We start from the raw sequence: 25,092 nt of genomic DNA on the forward strand, positions 1-25,092 counted from the left end.
GAAAGCCTCAAGTAGTTTGATCCTATTAGATCCAATCTTTCTGGAAATTAAGGTTGTTGGTACCAGTGTGGATTGTTCTTGGGATTTTGAATTGTCTTATGACTTATGGAAACATGAACAAGAAAAGGTATGCGGCAGTCTGATTGACTGATTAAAAAAGCATCTGATATCCTTGCCCTTAGACTTGAAAATTTAGTGGTGAATGCCAAAATTGGAGAATTATTACAAGCTACAGACAAACTGGACTGCAAGGCGATCAAACCGGTCAGTCCTAGAGGAGATCAACCCTGACTGCTCTTTAGAAGGCCAGATCCTGAAGTTGAAACTCAAATACTTTGGCCACCTAATGAGAAGGAAGGACTCACTGGAGAAGAGCCTAATGCTGGGAAAGATTGAGGGCAATAGAAGAAGGGGACGACAGAGAATGAGGTGGCTGGATGGAGTCACTGAAGCAGTAGGCATGAGCTTAAATGGACTCCAGAAGATGGTAGAGGACAGGAAGGCCTGGAGGAACGTTGTCCATGGGGTCACAATGGGTCGGACATGACTTCGCAGCTAACAACAACAGACAAACTTCCTGGAAAATGTGTGGACTGGATGAACATTTTGCTTTCCTGAATTATGTCAAGCTGAGTCAAAGTCCAGTTTGTAATAGGTCCTTCTATGGGTAGTCCTCGACTTACAACCATTCATTTAATAATCATTCGAAGTTACAATACAACGGCACTGAAATAAGGACTTATGACTGGTTTTCATACTTATGACTGCAATATCCCCACAATCATGTGATCAAAATTTGGATTCTTGGCAACTAGCATTTATGATTTTTGGCGTGACATGATCATCTTGACCTTCTGACAAGGAAAGTCAATGGGGAAGTCAGTTTCACTTAACAACCATGTCTCTAACTTAACAAGTAAAGTGATTCACCTAACAGCTGAGGCAAGAACGGTCATAAAATGGGTAAACCTCAACTATCTTGCTTAGCAACAGAAATTTTGAGCTCAACTGTGGTCGTAAGTTGAGAACTACTTACATAGCCCTTTTGCATTGGTAGACTGCAGTCATCTCTATACCAAGAAGCAATCTGTCCTTTTCTCTAATGTGATATCTGGATCATACTTCCCCTAACATGGCATGACTGAAATCATTTTGAAAAATAATGTCCTTTTGACATGCTTGCAAAAAATGGCTCTGAGCACCAACTGCTTTATAGTTCAGATGCATTCCCATCTGAGTAGATTTGTGTAAATATGACCTTAAAAGAAACGTTGATTTTTCATCTGTAAACAAATGCAGTGGTCTTACTTCAAACAGTAATTCCACATTTTTTTCCTTGATAAATGAGCAGGTTTTGGGGACAGCAGTTGCTGATTTTATGTGAAAATGCACAGCCGTAATGTGGTTTATTTTGTTTTGGATTATGATATTGTGTAAACCGAGCCATTTTGACTTGTAAGGCATAATTTATGTGTAAACAAATTGTGCCATCCTGTCAGTTGTGAAACAAGTTACTATCTTACACACACTAGCCTTTGGTGATGGTTGCAATTACATGACCTTGAGTATACTGTGACTGAGGAAAGTATGAGGCCAGTTGTAACTACCACTCATTCAGTTCCATCACAAGTTAAACAGTCACTGAATGAGTGGTTGTTAAGCAAGGATCACCTGTAAAAATTAAAAGTTGAGTTTCTTCTATTGTACACCACTCCAAGTTCCCCTCTAAAAGAGATGGGCAGCTCAAAAAATGTGGAAAACGTACAAACAAACAAATACTTGAAAAAGGCTATGGCAAACTGAGGAGTCATGTCATCAAGGCAGGAAACAGCAGTGCTTGGTAAAGCATGCCCTACCTGTGGCTTCTCTCCATTAGCATAGTTTCATTAGAAAGCATGCTGGCCAGAGTAGAGTGAACATTATTGCTACCACCATCTCCTCCTTTCCTTCATCAATTTCCTTTTATCTCTCTCTCTCTCACACACAAGGAAGAAATGTCTAGAATGATCAAATCATCTGAGCATAAATGAGTGCAAGCTGTTTGTGCCTTGATTTAAAATTGTAAAGATCTTTGCCTTGGGTAGTTTAGAACCCAACTAGGGCAACAAAGATCCTGGAAAGACAGTAAATTAAAAGATTCTACTTATGCAAATAGAATTAATAAGCATATTAATATTGCATTGTAAATATATTTAAGATTAAACTGCATCTGGTTCTTTTCTAATTTGTTGGCTGTGGGTATTCCATAAGGTGAGAGGGGCTAAAAGACGAAATGATTTGTTTTTAATTGAGGTACTCTCCTTCTTTAATGCTAGATAGCATCCTCAGTTGAGACCTTCTGGAGGGCAGTGAAAACTGAACTGTGAAATTATTAACTATCATTTGATTTTTTATTATTCTATATTCTATTTATGATAACTGATATATTGCTGATTTTTGTATATTATGAGTTTTTTGTACTTGGATATTTTATTTATTCTGTTGTTCATTGTACTGAGCCTGGTAAGAGTCAGTACCAAATGGAATGGAAATAAATAACAATATATTTGATCCAGTTCTTTCTTAATAATTAGAGTTCTTTATTAAAATTGTTTCAGTTATTGGTTATCATTCATTTTCATAATTGTGTGTCCAAATCTTGATGGGTTTCAAGTAATATTACTTGATGAATGAACAAATGAGAGAGATTTACAGAATGGTATCTACTGTTTTGGAGTTACCAAATGCCTCTGGCAATTACTAGTTTTTATAGCTGTTGTAGATACCTTTTTTAAAAAAACCTTTTTATTAATTTTCCAATATTACAATTATATCTTTGAAAAACAATGTGGTGTCTGGGTTACAATAATTCCATTACATACATATGTGTATTAATACAAATCTCCAACTGTTACAGTCAATATTTCCTCTCTTTTTTCCTTTAATGCATACTGTCTCTTGTTTAAATTAATATATTTCTTATTCCATCCATCAGCTACTTAAAAGCTTTCTTACATTTATCAATAATTTTACATGTCTTATTTATTTTGACGTTCCATTATTGGACCATCAATAACCTTATACATTTTCCCAGCTTTAGTCTTGCATTAATATTTAAATTAAACGTTTAAAATTTATCATTTCCAAATTTTTATATGACCCCAGTTCCCTTTATCACAATTTCCCCCAACCTCTAGTGTTCCAGATACATATCTTGTCTATCTCACTTGCATATCAACAGATTAGTAATACAATGTAATATTCTTATTTTCATTATAATTTCCAAATATTATAGGTTCAATAACCAAGATTTCTCCCATTTCAGCATTTAATACATCCTCTCTCTTCTTCTTTATGTCCACTTTCTCATATTTAAACTTATAATTTTATTCTTATCAGTACATCAAAACATATTAATTATGTTACATCACTCTTAACATATATATGTTTTAATCACCTTAATCTAAACTTTATAAACAACTCAATATCTCAATTTAACTATTAACATTCATACATCTAGATTTTAATTAGCCAACATTTTTTTAATCTTCACATTTAGATTTAGATTTAGATTTTATTAGATTTATATACCGCCCTTTCCCGAAGAACTCAGGGCGGTTTACAGGGCATTTTGAAATCACATCAATATAAAATACAAAGTTAAAAGAGAATTAAAAGATTAAATTATCCCTGAAAATAAAACCCCAGTTAAAATTCTCAGCCTGGGTCAGAGAGCTCAAAGAGCCAAGTCTTCAGGTCCTGGCGGAATGAGCGTAGGTCAGGGGCAGTCCTGAGCTCCACGGGCAGCTGGTTCCAGAGGGCAGGTGCATCCACAGAAAAGGCCCTCTCCCTGGGTGTTATCCGCCGGCAATCTTTTACCGGCGGCGCTCTGAGAAGACCCTCCCTCTGCGAGCGCACTGGAAGAAGGGAACTTGATGCTGGCAGCAGGTGTTCCCTCAAATATCCCTGACCCAAGCCATTTAGGGCTTTATAGGTCATCACCAGCACTTTGAATCTCACCCGGAGAGCAACCGGAAGCCAATGCAGCTCATGGAGTAGAGGTGTTACATGGGAGTATCAGCAGACCCCCATCACAACTCGCGCAGCCGCATTCTGCACCAGTTGTAGTCTCTGAATGGTCCTCAAGGGCAGCCCCATGTAGAGAGCATTGCAATAGTCTAAACGGGAGGTCACGAGCGCATGAGTGACTGTGCGTAGGGCATCTCGGTCCAGGTAGGGTCGCAACTGGCGCACATCATAACAATATCTCATATTCAAAATATGGATCTTGTCTACTTAGATATATTCTATTTTAAAGCTCCTAAATATGTCCACACTCCATTCTTCTTCAGTCTTATTCTGGCTTTTTTTTTTCTTTGCCAAGTCATCTTCCGTGTCTTTGCTTCAGGATCGTCAAAGAGTTCTTGTATTATTGTGTCATATTGAGATGACCATCCAGTCGCCATTTTTGAAAGGTTAAGGGGTCTGGCAGGGCTACTGGTTATACATTGTGCCAAAATGGATAATCTCTGACTGGGGGGTTCAATTCACAGCCAGATTCTAGAGGGATTTCCTCAAACTGATTGGTTCTACACAAGGACTGTCATCAACTTTTCATCCCTCTACGAATGGAACAGCTGAAAAGGCTAACACAATAGTGGAGATGCTATGTGGATTACCAGCAGACAAATTGGACTAATCTCCCTTTCCTTGAAGTGGCTTATACAGTACACAGCAGCACCGGACTTACACCATTTAAGATAGCCACTGGAAGAGATTTTATCCTTATGCCTGAATAATTTGGGGCAATGCAAAGAAAGCTTTAACAAAAGCCTCAGAGATTTATATAAAGCAAGCTGATAAGAAAAGAGCACCTCAGAGATCGTTCCGCATTGGGGGAGGTGGAGTTTATCTTTCTACAAAGTATCTAAGACTTAAGTTGCCTAGCAAAAAATTGGGACCAAAATTTCTGGGACCATTTCCCATAGTACAGATCTTAAATCCAATTACTGTAGAATTAAAACTCCCTTGTCTTTTAGGAAAGATCCACCCAGTGTTTCACTGCAGCTTGTTAAAGCCTTTCAGAGAGTTGAATCTAAGACCCCCTATCAAGAAAGTGCCTGGCCTGCTTGTGGTGGCTGGAGAGACTCATTATGAAATAAAGTGTATTTTTGATGTTAGATTATACAAGGGAAAATTTATTTATTTATTTATTTATTTATTTATTTATTTATTTATTTATTTATTTATTTATTTATTTATTTATTTATTTATGGGATTTATATCCCGCCCTATCTCTCGAAGGACTCAGGGCGGCTAACAACAAAACATATAATAAGTACAGAAATTAAGATAAAAAATAAAATTAAAATCATCTGTGCAATAAATTAAAATTAAAAAATTAAAAATAAATTAAAAATTGTAAATATAATTAAAATGCCTGTCAGTCCAGGTCAGCCAGGTGGAAAAGGAGTGTTTTGAGGCCGCAGTGAAAGGACTGGAGATTTTGGGCCATCCGAAGCTCAGGGGGGAGCTGATTCCATAGGACTGGCGCTCCCACAGAGAAGGCCCTCCCCCTGGGGGTCGCCAGCCGACATTGCCTAGCCGACGGTACCCTGAGGAGGCCTTCTCTGTGTGAGCGTACTGGGCGATGGGAATTCGTTCCCGGCAGCAGATGGTCCTGCAAGTATCCCGGGCCTAAGCCATGTAGGGCTTTAAAGGTAAGTACCAGCACCTTAAATCTCACCCGGAGGGCAACCGGTAGCCAATGCAGCTCACGCAGGAGGGGTGTAATATGGGAGTATCGGGGTGCTCCCATCACTACCCGTGCAGCTGCACTCTGCACCAGTTGAAGCCTCCGGGTGGTCTTCAAGGGCAGCCCCATGTAGAGAGCATTACAGTAGTCTATACGGGAGGTAACGAGTGCATGGGTGACTGTACGTAGGGCATCTCGGTCCAGAAAGGGGCGCAATTGGTATATTAGGCGAATCTGGGCAAATGCCCCCCTAGCTACGACTCCAATATGATCTTCAAAACTGAGTCGTGAATCTAGGAGGACGCCCAGATTGCGTGCTCTATCAATGGGAGGTAACATCTCTCCTCCTATAATCAAAGATGGAACCTCTTGGACTAAACGAGATGACGGTATGTAGAGCAATATTTAGTGCAGTGGAAGGGATACCCATTGTCAGAAGCTACCTGGGTGAAAAGTACTGATGTGAAAGCTGACAGGCTGTTACGTAAACCAAGAGGGAATTCTTAACTTTTATTCTTGTTTGATTTAGAGGACTTCTCCTTTCTTTTAAGGGGAGCCAAATGTCAACACTATGACAAACCAAATTGAAGCCATTTTTATTTTGTCTTTGTTGCCACATTTTTTATTTAGAAAAGGGAGGGGGGTAATTCTCAATCAAAACAATTCACATGTATGAGAACCAAGGTCATTGCTGATAACATTTTGGCGGGCTGAAGCAGTTGCGAAGAGTGAATGTGATTTATGACAGCAATTTGGGGTGGGAAATATAACACAACATTCCACATAACATCTTCAAATATACACTCCATATCTCTATTGTATTGGTACATTCACATTTAACAAATATAAAATAATCCCAGTTTCCTAATACAGACAAAGAAACCTAAAGTTTAGCATAGCAAAAAAAAATTAAACTTTACAAATGTTCTTACTTTACTAGAGACAGTTAAATTTAAAAACCAGTTTACATACTACATACATACTACAGTTTACATACTACATACATACTACAGTTTACATACTACATACATACTACTACAAAATTAAAATTACAGAAAAAAACTAAGGGAAGAAGAACTAAAAAAAACTATAAGGGCTCAGGGCAGGGGCAGTGGCGTGGTGGTAGTTATACGGGAGACCTTATGTCCGCGGGAGTCCACTGTTGTACAGATAGGCGGGAGTGAGTCCCTCCTCCTGAGGTGTGGCCCTGGGGCTTAGTTGGGCTTGTTGCTAACATACCTGGCACCCAGCTGTGTGGCAATGGCCCTGCCCTAGCTTCTCGATGCCCTCTCAGGGTTGTCGGTTGAGTTTCCCAGACTTATAGTTCTGGGCGACTTTAACCTGCCTTCTCTGGGAGGGTCATCTGAGTTAGCCCGGGAGTTCTTGGCCTCCATGACGGCCATGGACCTGACCCAAGTAATTCAGGGTCCGACTCATGGGGGGGGACACACTCTCAACCTAGTTTTCTTATCTGGGCAGTGGCCTGATGATCTGGGAGGGGGCTCGCCAACTATTGTCCCCCTGTCATGGTCCGATCATCACCTCCTGCGGTTGGTCTTCCGTTATGCCACCCCCCGCTGCTGGGCTGCGGAACCGACCAGGTGGTTCCGCCCCAGGCGCCTAATGGACCCAGAACGGTTCAAGATGGCGCTTGGGTCTATACCTACCCCCCTCACTCACAGCCCGGCTGATGCCTTGGTGGATGCCTGGGAAAGGGCTGCCACCGAGGCGCTCAACCGTGTTGTACCCTTGCGACCCCTGACCCGGCGCAGATCCCAGTGGGCTCCATGGTTTTCTGTGGAGCTCTGGGAGATGAAGCATAGGAGACAGGGTCTAGAGAGCTGTTGGAGGTCCAGCCGATCCAAATCTGACCGATTGCGGTTAAGAATCTTCATAAGGTCCTATCTTGCAGTGATGAGGACGGCGAAGGCTAATTACTTCGCTGCCCTCATCGCGTCCGCAGATAATCACCTGGCCGCCCTGTTTAGGGTGACTCGCTCCCTTCTTAACCAGGAGGTGAGGGAGGATCTTCTCTGTGGGTGCGCCTGCCCTTTGGAACCAGCTGCCCGCGGAGCTTAGGACTGCCCCCAACCTTCGTTCATTTCGCCGGGACCTGAAGACCTGGCTCTTTGAGCTTTCCGGCCCAGGCTGAGAGTTTTAATTGGGTTTTTTTATATTTTTTTCAGGGATTAAAAAGATTAAATTTAATCTTTTTACACAATCCAGGATTGTATTAGCTTTTTTGGTTGCTGCTGCACACTGCTGGCTCATTGTCAAGTGATCGTCCACTAGAACTCCAAGGTCCCGCTAACAGTTACTGTTTTTAAGTCAGGTCTCGCCCAATCTATATTTGTACATTTGGTTTTTCCTGCCTAAATGTAAGACTTTGCTTTTCTCCACATTGAAATTCATTTTGTTGGACAGGGCCCATTGTTCAAGTTTGTCAAGATCTTTTTGTCTTCTGGGGTGTTGGCTACTCCTGCCAGTTTGGTGTCATCTCAAATTTGATGAGTTCCCCTTCTTTTTTTCTTTTTCTTTTTTTATAAAGTTTTTATTAATTTTCTTTTATGTACATATGTTAATTTTTCAACCAACGAGCTGTATGGGCTCAGCTATGCTAATACATATTCAATTCCTAATCCTTCATTCTTTCCTCTAACCAACAATAAAATAAGTCCCAAGTTTGGTAGTAATCTGTATCTTCTTTATCTTTCAGTCTCATAGTTAATCTATCTATCTCTGCGCATTCCAATATTTTTCTGATTATTTCTTCCTCTGGTGGTAGTCTTTAATTCTTCCAATATTGCACAAAGATTATTCTCGCTGCTGTAGTGATGTGTAAAATCAAATATAGACTTTGTTTGTTAATCTTTTCAGGCATTATATCTTGCAAGAAAAGTTCAGGTTTAAAATCAACATGTTCACCTAGTATTTTTTCTAACCAAACATGTATATTTTTCCAATAAGCCTTTGCTTTGCAACATGTCCACCAAATATGATAGTACGTGCCTGAGTTGTGGTTACATTTCCAGCACCTGTCTGACATATTTTTAAACAGTTTTGCTAATCTTGCTGGTGGCAAGTGCCATGTATAAAACATTTTATTTAAGTTTTCTTTATATAAAGTTGACATTGTTAATTTTTAATTTCTCTCCCAAAGTTTTTGCCCCTTTTCTAGTTCTATATTGTAGCCAAAGATTTTTGCCTATCCTATCATTGTTTCTTTAAGTTGTTCACTTTCCATTTCCAAGAGTAACAAAAAATTATACATTTTCTTAATTAATTTCTCATCTGAAGTTAACAAAATAATGTAATAATGCCGCTTGGGGGTGTGTGTGAAAGCCCTAATAAGCAGGCATATACATAGAATGAAGGCTACTGCTAAGCTTGTAAGCCGCCCTGAGTCTTCGGAGAAGGGCGGGATATAAATGGAATTAAAAAAAATAAAAAATCTTATTAAATACAGTTTAATCTTTATAAAATCCATACATTTTCACGCCAACCACAAGTTGATCCCTTCACTTTCCAGTTCTTGTTTACATTTTAAATTCCCATCAATATTTAGAATATCTCTATATCTCTCTCATCTAGGTCATTTATGAAGATATTGAAGAGTACTGGGCCTAAGATGGAACCTTGTGGTACCCCACTGCTTACTTCTCTCCATGTGGATGTAGTGCCATTGAGGACTACTCGTTGAGTACAATTTGTTAGCCAGCTACAGATGCATCTGGTGGTGATGTTGTCTATTCCACCTTTTCCTAGTTTACCAAGGAGTAGGTTGTGGTCTACCTTGTTAAATGCCTTACTGAAATCTAAGTATACTACGTCCACTGCATACTAGTTTAGTCACTTTATCAAAGAATGAGATGAGATTGGTTTGGCATGATCTGTTTTTAACAAACCCATGTTGGCTAATAATTATGACTTCATTTGCTTCTAGTTGTTCGCAAATCTGTTTTTTGATTATCTTTTCTAGGATCTCCCCAGGTATTGATGTTAAACTGATTGGTCTTTAGTTTCCTGGGTACATTTCCCCCCCTCCTTTCTTTAAGATGGGAACCACATGAGCCCTTTTCCAATCCTTTAAGCAGGAGATCATCAGTAGTCCAAGTCTCTTACACCAATACAATATCCATACCTTTCAGAGGATCAGAGTGATTAAGGCCTCTGAAACGATACCACCCAGCTACATTCCATGACATGATGTTTAAAGTGTTTTTCTTGCACTGGCCTTCATATAGTCAGTTCAAGTTCTCCATAGGGACACTTGTTGGAGGATAGTTATGATAATTATTATTTTATGCATTAGATTGAGTAGTTATTGTCAACGCTCCTTTTAAATCATCCAGTCTCTGTGTATAATTAGCTTGTTCAGGTTCTGACAGTGTATTGTTAAAGTCTATCCAAATTTCTTCTGGCATGCCCTCAGAAGAATCTGTGACTGTGGGTAACTCTGTTTGTGGATCACTTCTCTGTTTTTTCAGGGTTGATTCAGCTGCCCATGTTTCAAACTTATCAGTATGAGGTCTGTTGCTGCTTGGATTTAAAGCAATAGTTCCCTCATGGAGAGATTGAACCAGGAGTGGACGCAGATTCCCTGAGTGGAAAACACATACTGGAAATATTGAAAAAGTGCCCAGGAAGTGCTTCATTCTAAGAAGCATTGAGGAAATTATGGACTGCTTGAAGGATAGAAAAATCCCATACATTGCCTTCTTGTGGGCAGCCACTCTGCATGTAATAAATCAATCTGTGTATACTCACAGTGGAGCAGCTGGCTCAGAGACTGCATAACAGTTTTTCAATCCCTCCAACATCCTCTATTCCTTCTGTTGACATAGATTTGCAAGGTAACATGGTTGGTCTGTAAACTGAGGTTATAATGGTCACCTCTAGAACTATCTGATTGAGCGTTGTTTTCTTTGTGGATATTCTTTGCTCTCTTGTTTATAGAAGGGAGAGAGGGGCCTATTCTAGTTTCCATTTCTGCATTAGCCATCCCATGTCTATCATTATGTGTTCTCCTGGGTCCTTCTGTAATGTTTGTTTGACTGCTGATAAACTTTTCAAAAGACTCTTTCAAACAGTCAACCTTATTTGTGACAATTGATAAAAGTTCATAGATTGAATTTACAGTTTGAGCTGTCAGCAAACATTGTCTGGAAAGGAGATCTGTTTCATTCTCTCTTACTAAGTTTGTTACTATCCCATCCTGTGCAGGAAAATTGGGTGCTGAATTCCAGGGAGGGGAGCTATTTTCTGTGATAGAAACAGAAAATTCTATATGCTGTTTGCTTTCAAGTTCAGTTTGTAAATCCCATTCCAATGAGTCACACAGAGATGATTTACTTACTGGAGCAGGCTGTCTGTTTGCAGGGAAATCTTCCATTTTCTGATGCTTCAGTGGCTTGGAAGAACTCTGTACTGCCGAGTGAACATGCTGTCTCTTTCTCCTTTTCCCCATTCTTGGTAATCCTGGCTTGTAGCATTGTTAAAATGTAGTTAAAACAATGGTAGCCTCTCCAGTATATATCCTTTATAAAAAGTCTTTGACTATTATAAAAAGTCAAACAAGGGTTAAAACAGATTTTAAAATAGGTTAAAAATAGGTTTTTAAATGGGTAGGTTAAAAATGCAGTGTTAAAAGGTGTTAAAAAGTTAAAATAAAAATAAAATAAAGCTTTTACTTTTGGAGGAGCTCTTTACAGCCTTTGCTGCCTGTCCACCATCTTGGCTCCTCATGGTATTTAAATAGGCACAAAATAGAGCAGGTAACCACCTTTAAGTACCTAGGGGTGGTCATCCATGCCAGTGGCTCACAAAAAGCCCATGGAGAATGCATGGCTGCCTCTGGCCAACGATCAGGAAATGTCTTTCTTACATTTTTTCCCACAAAGGAGGACGCTATGTTCCAGCTGCAATTAAGCTCTTTCTGGCCAAGTCGCTAGCACAGCTTCTCTACGGGACCGTGCTCGGACCCTCAGCTTTGTGTTTTACACCACTGGAAAGAGTTCAATCCAAATTTATCAGAAAAATTCTCCAGATGCCGCATTCCCAAATGCACCTCTGTGCCTCGAGACAGGATTGTTAAAAGTTGAAGCAAGAATATGTATAGCTTCCTTAAACATCTGGCTAAGGCTTAATTGCTTTCCCCAAAGCCTTGCTCCATTAATTCTACAAATAAATTTTCCTCTTCATGGATCAAGGGAATCAAGTCCAACCTTGCCAAACTAGGCTTCTTGTCAGCCTCAATTCTCAAATTGGACTACGACCAAGCAAAACAAACCTTGCGTCAAAGGGTAGAGGACATTGAGAGGCAAGCGGACTTAGGTATAGCTTCGCTGTTTCTGGCTCCAGACTCTATTAGATACGTGGTTACACCTGCCAGGTATCTTAGTCAGTTGGAGTCAGTAAACTACCAGAAAGCATTCTTGCTTGCATGGTGCCATGTGTTTCCATCGGCCGTCCTGAATGGCAAGTATAATAAGACACCACTGGACTTCCGGTGGCTGTGCGGCGCCGGAGACAGCCTTCCCGGGCTGCCCGTGGCTCAGCTGAGTAATTTTCACCCGAAACAGCGCCGATCAGCTGTTCGGGTGAATTTTAAGCCCCCTCCTCGGGAGAAGAGGAGGGGGTGAGGCCCCAGGTAGGGGTTGAGTTCTCCGGGGCCGCCTGAGCTTGTTGCTTGGGCGGCTGAAGGATCGAACTCCCCCGTAGCCTGGGTCGCTCCCAGCTGGCCAGCGTCTCTGCTCCGGATTTTTTGGAGCAGAGCCAGGCGTTTGCGACCACCCCTGCCTGAAGGAAGGACTATGGAATAAAAGGAGCAGGCAGAGCGGTACAAGAGGAAAGGATGAAGAGGATTATTATATTTTACTCTCGAGCTTGATGGACTTTTTTAAACTTAAAGTGAAAGTGCGTCACAAGTGGAAGTAAAAGATGGCGGCTAAACCTCCCTCAAAAACTCTTCGGAGTGCTGGAACTTCTCCGACGCAACAATCATCATTGCAGGCGTTGCATCCTCCTGATGTATTGACACCGAAGGATCTACAAGATGCTCTTGAAAAACATGCTCAGGTAATTCTGGAATCAATGGGTGATAAATTTGCACGGATGGAGGAGAAATTGGAGAAATTGGAGGAGAGAATGGAAGAGAGGATGGAACAGAAGTTCAGTGTGATGAAGGCAGACATTTTGTCTTCAGTGTATAAAGTGGCTGAATGTGTGGAAGACCTGGATGAAAAAGTGGAAGATTTGACTCAAAAGAATGCCATATTAGAAGCAAAAGTATTGGAGAATGAAGATTTAAGAGACAAAATGGACAGAGAATTGAGTCTTGCTCAATATTACCAGATGCAGTTTGCTGTTAGAATCAGAGGCTTAAAAGAGAATATTAAGGAAGATCTAAAGCAGCTGATTTCTGAGGCTCTGGAAGTGGTATTGAATCAGCCAGCATCTGAAATAAAGGGAGGCATGGATAAAGTGTTTCGTGTGAATTCATGGATTGCTAGACAGAGAAAGCTGCCTAGAGATGTGGTGGTTTATTTTGTAAAGAGGGAAATTAGAGATGAAGTTATACAAGCTGCCTATGATTCTAAAGTTGTGATTGCTGATCAAGAAGTTTTGGTTCTAAAAGAAATTCCTCCAAAGATTTTAAGGAGAAGGAAGGATTTTACATTTCTTGTGCAAGAGCTCAAACAACGAGATACAAGGTTCAGATGGGAGATCCCAGTTGGGTTGACGGTGATGCATGAAGGTAAAAGGTACCGTTTGGTTACTGTGATGCAGGCGCGTGATTTTTATAATAACGTTTTAAAAGCAACCCCATTATTACTTTTGGAAGCTGCAAAGAGATCTGGAGAAGGAGAACATCAAGAGGTTGAAGATGGACAGACAGAGGAGAACGGTGCTGGAGGAGATCAAGCTACAACTTCTTTGGATGATCTTAGAGAGCAGAGGGTGACGCGTGCTGCTTTAAAACGATTAAAAAATAAAAAATAAAAGAACAAGATCAGCAGATGCCTATGGAACTTTCACAACGTACTTATAGCCAAGCAGTGGGAGGAGCACGGCCTAAAAAAGATAGTCCTATCAGAGCAGCGCTTTAAGAGCTTTGGGATGATATGCATGACAACTAAATTTTTAACTTGGAACGTTAATGGACTAAATTCACCACAGAAGAGGAAGAAAGTTTTTCAATATTTAAAACAATTCAAGATAGATGTTATATGTTTGCAAGAAACGTATATTAGGGTTGTGGATCAAAAGTATTTACTGAACTCAAGGTTGGGTACGCGATTTGTTGCTTCTGCAATGAATAAGAAAAATGGAGTGGTTGTTTATGTTAAAAGTGCTTTAACAGCAGACTTAATTGAAGCAGATAAGCATGGAAGATACGTTATGATAGAGCTGCTGCTAGAAGGCAAAAAGACGCTTTTAGTTGGATTATATGCTCCTAATCAACAACAAGCTGACTTTTTTAGTTTACTTTATACAAAGCTTACCCAGTTGGATTATAAATCTGTTATTTTTATGGGGGATTGGAATGGTGTTTTGGATGTACAGATGGACAAGGCTGGAGCTTTTAAGCGCGTCCCAAGTCATGCTAGATTGCCTAAATCTTTTTTTTTTTTTTAATGAAGATTTTATATTAATAGTGTTTGTAGTTATTCTATATGAGCTAGAGAGTGATAGATTTTAGAGTTTATGGTTGTTAGCATGTGGTTGTTTATGATTCTTTTTTTCCTGTTTTTTATACCTTGTACTTAGCTCTGGGAAGTCGGGGGGGGGAGGGGGGAGGGGTAAGGAGGGAGGGATAGGGGAGGGGTAGGGGGGTTTGTTAAAGATAAAATGTATGATAAAACTTTTTAATAAAAAAAAAAATAAGACACCACTGTCTGAAAGACTCTGCTCCTGTGGCTCAGGAGAGGTGGCGACAATTGGACACATACTCCTTCAATGTTCCTTCTACAGAGCCATTCGGGAAAAACCATATCCTCCCCATAATTGATAGGTATCCTGGTTGTTCAGAAAGTATTTATCTCCAGTGGCTGCTTAAGAATGAGCAGGCAGTGATCACGGCACAGGTGGCTAGATTCTGTGCAGCAGCATTGGGGATTCGCCAGAAACACAAATAATCATTTTAGATCTTTTTAATAATCTTTTATGATTGATTTTATTACATGTTTGATCCAGTTTTAGATTATATCAATGTATTTTTAGTATGATTAGTTTTTCTGAAGCTAGCTTGTTTTTGATATACTGTCTGTAAAACTAGGCAGACCTTGCATCATTGATTGTGATGTGTTGCTATGTCCTCTTGTGATGGTTCTGTTTAGTTTTGTTTTATTTGGATGTTTGATTTATGTGTGGCCTTGGCGGTAATAAATTGATTGATTGATCGAATTATGTACTATTGATTATTCACTGCAGGGAATCTGCATTTTATTAACCTGCAAAAAGTCTTTGAATCAAAATAGTTAGAAAATACCCTCTCTGTTCTTTCTGCTTATTCCCTGCTTTATTTATCTACTTCACTGAGCAACAACATATCAGAGCAACAACATATCAGATTACAAAGAGAAGGAGGAGACTTAGGGGGTGGGAGAAAGAGACTGCCTAGCAACACGCAGTCTATCGCTGAATTTTTTTGGTAGCAATGAATTTATAAAGACTCATATTCAGAGAAACAGGGACTTAGAAATAACAGTCGACTTCATATACCTTCCAGAAGCTGAACCCTATGCTTTTATATAATAGCAGAGCACTCTCTGGGTGGTTAAATGGCAAATGGGTCCTTTTTAAGGGGTTTGAAAGAGAGTGGAAAATTATTACATATAATTGGGGAACAATCTGTTCTGATTTTTGGGGGGAAAGATAGATTGGCTTTGGAGAATGGACTTATTGTATTCAATCAATCAGCACTTGATAAGACATCGTATTAAGAAACAAATATGGATATTTGGTCCAAGACCAATTAGGGTTAATATTTGGGATGATTTGGGATTGAAGCCATAGTAAATTTTCTACAAGTTGATTACAATAACAGTTTGTTTACAGAGGGTTTTAGAATTTCAATGTTGTCTTTCTTTTATTATTAATAATAATTCATATTGATTTTATACTTTCATTTAATATGTTTATTATTATTGTTTTACTGTTAACTATTTTCTTATTAATATAGTATATAGATGAAAACTAATAATCTGTAAATAGATTTAATAGTTTAGTAGTTTAAAATTCTTTTGGCCTGTTTTGTGAGGGGTAGGAAATTAACACTGTTGTATTACATTAATCAGCATTTAGCTAGGAAGAATAGTATGTGTTATATGTGTTAGTTTTTCTTTTTAATGTCTTGTTTCTAGTGTTTTTTACTCTTGTTTTTTTAAAAAAATATATTTTGGTCTTTTGTATTTTAACTTTCTTTGAATAAACTAAATATTATACCAGAAAGGTGTTACAATGTATCCATTTTAAGCAAATCCAACAAAATATCAATAAATGCAGAATCACACAGAATAACAATATATCCCATTTTATCCATGATCAAATAACCCAACTTTATAGTCTTTTTTTCCCTTTTATACAGGGCAGTCTTTCTCTGCAATCCATTCATCTGATTGTTGATCCTTATTACAAATTGTTTGACACATTAAACAGTCTCTTTTGTAAATCCAACAACAAAAGGTTATTCCAATTTTTTTTCAGAGATTATCATTTTTATTTCTTCCTTGATTTTTCAAACCTCATCCAATGTATCTGGTGACATATTTTTATTCAAAATATATATGTTTTCATCAAATAAATATTGATGAAGTAAGTAAGTAAATATTGCTAGGTATCTCATTCTGTGATATCTTCATTTGATAACAGTGTTCTTTAGAAGACACAACATAGTTCCATTTCTTTGTGCTGGTTTCTGCACAGTTCTTCAAAGATATCTCAAAACTCCATTATAAATTGCTGGTTTTAGGACTCCAAACTCAAAAATATTTTTTTCTTTTCCATAATCATAGATTTATCTTAAAAATATTCAAAATCTTAACATTCAAAGTCCAATGTTTTTTTTTTAAATCCTGATATTCTATAACCAAAACCTTACCTTGTGCGGCACCTCCTGCGGTAGGCAGTTCTGGTACAGTTGCTTATTCAGTCCCCCTCAGAAATGGTACACAAAAAAGAGTTCAGACCACTCTCCCCAGTGATTCGTCAGGCGGTAGAAATCCCAGCTACCATGGGATTTTTGAATTGTTCTTGCAGGGCTTGTATGAAGTTGTCAAGGTTGTCCAGCTCTGGGGCATTTTCATCATGCAGCAGCACCAACCACTATGAAGCGGTCTCTTTCAGGTTATCCATGATAACATGTACCTGGTCCACATTCTTTGGGTACATCACTATAATGTTTCAAGTGGTGCCAAGCTTGAGCCAGAAAATGGACTAGGCAGTTTGGGCACCCATTGAAAGAGGCCACGGGGGGTGAGGGGGTGATGCTCCTCCTGCACCAGGATGAATGCCTGGGACAGTACCAGCTGCCACCAGCAGTGTCAGTGCTGGGATTCTGGCTGCAGATGCTTGTGCCAGGGCTCCAACCATGGCTGGGGCCCCTGGGTCACCAGCTGTGATGGAGGAGGAGGAGTGATGAAGCCTGCTGCCACTGCTGCCAGTGCCACCAGCTGAAAAATAGGAGGAGAAGGAGTAGCCAGGACTGCTGGGGTTTTCATAACTCCCAACCCACTAACAGTGGTTGCAACTCCCGTGCTGCCACAGCTTAAATCTCCATCCCTCTAAACTTCTCTCTCAATCTTTCCATATATGGGCTGCACCCGGCAATTGGAGCTTCCACTCAGTGAGGTCATCCCATTTGGCTAGCTGCTTCGCTTTCCACCTGCCACCTTGGACCACGTTGACTCCAGAAGGGAGAAGGGGGTCTTTGGCTTTTGCTGCCTTGCCCACATTTGTTACCCAGCAGGTCTTCATCTCCTGGTATGGGACGTCCCTTGCTCACTCTTTTGTGGCTGTGGCCGGTTGCTCAGACTTCTCAGTCTTAGGTTTTGGATGCACACTAGCTGGCTGCACTCCTGTTCAGCCCTGAGGTGGTGCTGGCTCTTACCAAGCCAGGGCCTTTCCTGTCTTCTTCTTCTTCTCTTCCGAGTCTTTGCTTGTAGCCAACATCTCAGGATTGACCTCTTAGTCGGATCCAGGTAGGCTATTTGTATGAGAACTAGCTTAATGTTAATGATCCCACTAGGTTAGACAGCAAAAGAAACTCCTGGGACATTTTTTTACAAGACTATAAAGTTACTGAAGATTCCATGTGGATATCAAAGTAAAAAAACCAGTTCTAAAGATTTTTTGCAAAAACAAATAGGAAAACTTTCCCTTTTTCTCCTGGACCTCCCATTGTCCACTGTCCACCAATCATTTGCATTCTCTGTTTTGGGAATAGTCTGTCTACCTCCCAGCTGGTGACCTTGAGGTGTTGGCTTCCAGTCAGCACACTTGCATTCCAAATTTACCTCCCAAATCTCCCTTATGTTCCAATGCCTTCCCTCCCCCCTCCCATTACAGTTGTATGGTTATAAGTGGGGCAAACAAACAGTTTTTAAGAAACCCGTCCTGGCTTTTAGTAATTATTTTGTTTATTTCTAGATTCCAGGATTTTCCTAGGTATTGAGATCAAGTTGATTGGCCTATAATTTCATGAATCCATTTTTCTACCCTGTTCATAGACTGGAACCACATCAGCTTTTTTCCAGTACTCTGGTATTTCTCCTATGCTACATGAGCTTTGAAATATTACATTCAGTAGCTCCAAAATTACATCTGCCAGCTCCTTCAAAACTGTGGGATATAAACCATTTGACCCAGGGGATTTGTATTCATCTAGAGTGGATAGGTAATGTCTTACTAATTTCTTGCCTATTTTGACTTGTATAGACATTCCGTCTCCCTTGTTGTTGCTTTTGGGCTGTTTCCTCCTTCTGCCTAAAAACAAGAAGGAATTAAGTAGTTCTGCTTCCTCCCTACTGCCTATTACCTTCTTGCCATCTGCTCCCATTAGTGGACCTATCATTTCCTTGACTTTCTTCTTGTTTCTTACATATTGAAAGAAACCTTAGTTTATTATTTTTGGCATTAGTATCTAGTTTTAGCTCAGTCTAGGCCTTAGTTTTCCTCACTTCCTCCTTGCAGATTCAGGCTATTTGTTGGTGTTCTGCTTTAGTTATATGTCCTTTTCTCCATTTTTTATATTTGACCTTTTTGTCCCTCAATTTATCAGAAAGTTCTTTGTGCAATCATGCTGGCCTCAACTGGTGTTTTTTATTTTGTTTTTTTCCTTTGATATTGTTTTTGCTTGTTCCTTCATTATCTCATTTTTCAGGGTTTCCCAAGCATCTTAAACTGTTTTTCCTTTAAGGATACACATGCTTGGAATCCTTCTTTGCTCTCTCTTAACTTGTTGAAGTCAGTTTTCTTGAAGTCTAAAACACTAGTCTGTCTTGGTTTAGTTACCTATGCTTGCATTATGGTGAATTCAAATATGTCACGGTTGCTGTCTCCCAAACTTCTTATAACTTATACCCCCTCAACCATTTTGTCCCTATTAATAAGAATTAAGTCCAGTATAACTATCTTTCTAGTTTTCTCCTCTACCTTTTATATTAAAAGTTGTAACCTAGGCACATCAGCTCACAAATTTTGATTTGATATCCCACTTCCTGCAGAATTGGTTTCCCAATTGATGTCAGGGTAGTTAAACATAGGATAGTTAAATACACCATTACTACAGTGGTGTGTTTGCTGCACACCTCAGCTAACCGATTAGCAAAGGGTTCATTTATTTCCTCTGGCTGGTTCGGTGGCCTGTAGTACAGACCTTTAACAAAGTCATTTCTTTTACCTCTAATATTTACCCAAATACTGTGAAGTATTGTGAATTTTTGTGGAGGTGTAATAATTCCTTATATGCAATGCAATGACCTTTTGCTGGATTTACTCCTTTTGAACATACACTTCTAATTGTGTGCTCCAATCATGGGTTCCATCCCACCAAGTTTCAATAAAAGCTACAACATCAGCTGAGCTAGATGTTTCCCAAACACATTCTTCCTTGTCTTGCAGCCTATCCCTTGCTAGAAACGCTTGCTTTAAGTAATGTAATCCATAGTCTAGAACAGAGGTCCCCAACCCCTGGTCCATGGACCAGTACTGGGCCACTGCATGCCAGCAGCTGGGCTGCACAAACAAGCAAAGCCCCATCCATGGGATGCAGGCAGCACACAAAACCATGCACTCTCCGGTCCATGGAAAAACCTCTCTCCAAGTAACCGGTCCCTGGTGCCCAAAAGGTTGGGGACCTCTGGTCTAGAAAGCCAAACCATACGTTGAGCCAGCAATTTACTTCTAAAATCCTCTATTCTCCCGTTGGATGTTGACCTTCAGTTGAAAATGTAGATGAGATCATCACCTGTGCTCCTGTTCCAAATTATTTGGCTATCCTGCCTAGTTGCTCACAGTCCATTGTAATTGTTTTCAGGGTCATTGTATCATTCATCCCAACATGAAAGAGGAGAAAGGGATAATAATGGGTGAGCTTGATTATTTTGGTGTGCCTCTCCATCACATCTTTAATCTTTGCACCTGAAAAACAATGCCTTCCCTTAAGAATTTGTCTGGTCTACAAATTGTTGGCTATGTTCCTTTAAGCGGTGAAACTCTGATCACCAACACATGCCTTTTTTTCCTTTGGGGAAATCTGAGCTACTTTATTTCTTGTCACTGATACATTTGGCAAAGTTTTCTTCAGGTGTCTGCATGTTTCATTCCTAGGATAGGACTTGTAATAGAATACTCAATTCCAGAAAGGGCAAGGCCTGCCTTCTTAATTTTGTTGTTGTTCTTAGCATGATATGCTGCCCTTGCTCTTCCTTTTTGTCTTCCTTACTGTGTTCTGTTTGGATAGAAATTTCTGATTCATCTTCCTTGGTTTGCTCTGTTGAATGGAAGCTTCTGGATTTAATAGAAGTTTGTCATGTTCATCATGTTCACTATTGGAACTCAGAGTGTATAGTATGGGTGTATCTGGAGTTTTAGTGGCTTGGCTTGTCTCCAGAATCTTCACTAGGACGCTGAGCTTGTCGATCTGAAGGTCGGCAGTTTGGCGGGTCGAATCCTGAGTGCCGCGTAACAGAGTGAGTGCCTGCTACTCATCCCAGCTTCTGCCAGCAGTTCGAAAGCATGTAAAAATGCAAGTAGAAAAATAGGGACCACTATGGTGGAAAGGTAACAGCGTTCTGTGCGCCTTTGGCGTCTAGTCATGCCGGCCACATGACCATGGAGACGTCCTCGGATAAGCGCTGGCTCTTTGGCTTTGAAACAGAGATGAGCACCGGCCCCTAGAGTTGGAAACGACTAGCACGCATGTGCAGGGGAACCTTTACCTTTAATCTAACCAGTGTATGCAGTACTTATGGCAAGTGTAATTTGAGTTACACTTTAAGTTAAATAATTTAAGTTACAATTTAAGGAAAAAGAACCATCGTAAGGAGAAACAGCTTGGGCAATTTCACATGTTCTTTAATCCAGAAAGATCAAAGGAAGCTGATCTGCTTTGGCTCCCTAGTACAAAGCTGCAAATTGTCATCTCCTTTTGTCTGTGGAGTTGTCTTCAGTTGGCTCTCTTCCCCCAGAAGCCTGAAACTTGTCAAAAACTTTGATACACATATATCAGAAACATACTCTCCACACACAAAGAAACACATAAACATGTATTGTTGCATTTTCCCCCCTCTTTTTTCTTTTATTGTTTTTTCTTTTCTTTTTTATTTAAATGCATTAATTTTATGAACATTTAATTATTCATAATTTAATCTTCATTAAACACAGCACTTGCTGTTTGTTATTAGGCAGGTGAAAATATCTCATAATTCATGTTTTCTTGTGGTTTCTTGTCTCCAATTATAGATACTGGTTTGGGAGATTCTGTGTGTTCCAGCCCAAGTATATCTAGCAATACAAGTCCTAAACTGGACCCACCTCCTTCCCCTCATGCAAACAGAAAAAAGCATCGTAGGAAGAAAAGCACTAGCAATGTTAAAGCTGAAGGTTTCTCAGGAACTGCTGAAGGTATCTATTTTATGTTATCGTTGAAGCTAACTCTTTATGCTAGTGTGTCTTAAGTGGTGGAGGAACTTTTATTCAGATTTGAATTGGGCTTGATTTTTGTTATCATGCTACTTGCCTGCCATTATCTCCTGGAGCAACAACAACAACAACAAGTGTTGTCCTCCCTGTATTTTTTAAAGAAACAAGCCAACTTCTAAATTGAACTGGATGCTTTCATCTATAATCTTTAAGAATTAAAGCTACTTCCATATCTACTTTATTCTCATGAATTAAGTGGAAATAAATTACCTGATAGAAGAATGGAACTTCATCTTGAATTTTTGTGATTTTGTGTCAAAGGTTTTTTTTTTTTGCTACATTGCCTTTTTCTTTGCAGGAATTGTCATTGTGAATTTTGTGACTGGAAACAGACTTTATTTTGCAAATTATTCTATAGTTGACATTCTTCATTTGGTGCAATAGAAAGTTCATTTGAGGCAACACAGAGATTACTATGAAATAATATTTTAAATTGTATTCGGAAGACACTGTTGAAAGAAAAATCTTCATCAGGGTCCAGTCCAAGCTGGGAATAAACAAAATGGAGACTGCTTTAGAAAGAAAGTTGTAGTTTATTGAAGAGCAGAGCCAGACAGACAAATGGCTCTGGGAAAGCTGACCACATGTAGTAGGGAGTGGTGGGTTTTTATACCTTCTTCAGCTTTTGTTTGGAGTTGTTCCTATAGCATGAACTTTGACCTAAGTCTGAGTGTGCCTTTCTGGTATTCTGATGATGGTGGGTTAATCCTATTATGTCCCAAAGGTCATATCCTACTTCCCTGGGTTGGGGCTGATGGCTATGTCCTGTGTTGGATTTTTTTCATGTGAGGTATTGTTGAATCTAGGGATCTTTGTCTTTCTAATCCAAGCTTTCTGGCTCCAATCTTTCTGACAAGATTTTCACATCTGCATTTCTGCAGACCTGGTTTCTGTTTGGGCAGAGAGACTGGGGGGGGGGATTTCTGCCTTTAAGATCCTTTGGGGAAATGTAATATTCTGCCTTTTTAATATTACCCCAAATATTTCTTTCTCTGGATTCTTCCCAAAACACAAATAAATGCCTTTTCAGGATTGGGCAAATGAATCATTTGAATGTGTGCCTATTACAATGTGTGAATCAAGATTATTTTGTAATGTGTGTCAGAATCCATTTATATCACATTTCATAAATGTATAGGTAGAACAATGTGCTTATTCTGGGGATTCTGCCATCTCTCCGAAGGGGGGGGGAGAGGATAGACTTTAGGCATCTTCAAACAACAGGGAAGATTGGAACAAAAAAGGAAGCAATAACCATAAAACCAAGGAGAGTTCCCTTTCCCATGGAAGGGCCTGACATCTGACCAAATGGATGAGGGGAGGGGCTGAAATGGGAATGCTTTATATAGGTTTGAAATGTAACTTTGTTAGATTCTGTCTTGCATTGCCACATTCGATTCCATCCTAGTAAACATTTTCCTTTTGGACTAAACTTGCATCCAAGAGTTCTTATTTCCTAAGATGTGGATTGAGGTGGGTCCTGACAGTAGACGGAATCTGCTTTAAGAGTCAACCTGGAAGGGAAAACCTTACCGGGGGACTTTGCAACAAATACAATGTCTGGCAACGAAGCAAGAGAGGAGGGAAGCCCCATGGAGGGGGAGTCTTCCCCCCAAATGGAATCCCAGAGACAATGGGACGCTGAAGCAGCATATTCCCCCGGGGAAGAAGCGGTGGAGCAGTACAACCGAAAACCCCGATGGTCGATGGGCGTTGGAAGGAAAAGTGAGTGGGAAAAGGCTTCGGGAGAAGCGACCCTGAGGCAGACTAACCACCAACCGGAATGGAGGCAAGAGATGGAGAATTCCCTGCACGCCAGTGAGGAGGAGCGGATCCTGGAAAAGGCCATTGATCTGATGAAAGCAACCCTGAGCTCACTGAGGGAGGAGAGAGCTGAAAATCGCAACCGAGGCAGCGCCTGGGGATGTAACTGGAAAGGTAACAGAGGGGATCCAACACCTGAAACCCCGGGGCCATCCAATGGAACAGGAATTGCTGCCTCAGCAGTACCCACCCACCCCAGAACCACAGACGGGGACCAGGATGAGGAGCGATACCGGCCCCGGCACAGACAACGCTCCAGCCAAAGACTCCCGCCCCTGGAAGTCAAATTCAAGGGGGAGCCATCACGACTGGGATTTTTCCTAACCCAAGTCCTCAGCTACATGGAAGAGTACGGACGGGACATCCCCAGTGACAAAGCACGCATCCGAATTGTGCAATCTGCCCTGGACGGCTGCAGACTGGGTGGTGAACTTGCATGACTCCAACGCCCCAGAACTCAATGACTTCAACCGATTCATGTCATCTTTGAGGCGGCGGTTCGAGGATCCTTTGGCTGACCGTGAGGCCCGGGAGAGAATCAAAACGGTGAGGCAGGGAAGGCGAGGAGTGGCTGATTATACCCATGAATTCCGAGCCATTGCCAGCAAGCTGAACTGGCCAGAAGACATCCTCCTCAGCCATTTCAAAGACGGCCTAAACTACGACCTGTATGATGCTTGCCTGCCTCGAGGAGACCCACCCCATCTCGACGACTGGTACATCCTGGCGGAGGAAGTGGAAATAGACCTACTGAAGAGACACCGCAGAGGAAAACCATGGGGCCACCTGCCACCCGAGCAAACATGCGAGGGGGAAAAACCACCAGCCACAGCCAAAAAATCAACAGGTTGCTTCAACTGCGGGAGAGAGGGCCACCGTGCTGCAGAATGTCGTTCAAAAGCCCCCCCACGAAAACCAGAGGCATCATCCTCCAGGAAGCCGGGGAAGCCCCAAGGCAACACAAAAGAATCTTCCATGAAGGGGACAGAGGCTGTAGAGTCCACAATTCCTGCCAGGAACTGGGATTGGACTCCGGCCTGCACCGCAGGGACGGCGGACAACTCGGAAGACAGCTCAGAGGGAGAACCATTGGTAAGTGGACCCCTTCCACCCATACTTAAGACAGTGACTATATTAGCTTCCCCTATGCCTGAAGCAGCCAAAATAAAAGCTCTGATAGACTCTGGGTGCATCCGCTGCCTTATCAGCCCAACGCTGGTGGAGAGATTGAGCATCCCAGTGAGGAAGCTAAAACAACCAATCTCTTTTAGTCAATTAGATGGGACAATAGAAGGGGGAGGACCAGCCACCCTAGCCACTTTACCAATCCA

General features: G+C 40.7%; 1 protein-coding gene across 1 annotated transcript in view; it reads left to right on the forward strand.

Moving 5' to 3' along the window:
• Nucleotides 1-21,086: 21,086 nt before the first annotated feature.
• LOC308676256 (arf-GAP with GTPase, ANK repeat and PH domain-containing protein 1-like) overlaps nt 21,087-25,092 on the forward strand; it is a gene marked incomplete at its 3' end in the record, with an annotated part of 320,681 nt that continues 316,675 nt past the window's right edge. The window contains exon 1 of the mRNA XM_081342070.1: nt 21,087-21,859. Coding sequence (XP_081198196.1) covers nt 21,664-21,859 — 196 coding nt within the window. The 5' untranslated portion in view covers nt 21,087-21,663. The remainder of the gene's footprint in view (nt 21,860-25,092) is intronic.

This window comes from Vipera berus (assembly GCF_964194415.1).
Source record: "Vipera berus genome assembly, chromosome: 1".
Classification (NCBI taxonomy): Eukaryota; Metazoa; Chordata; class Lepidosauria; order Squamata; family Viperidae; genus Vipera; species Vipera berus.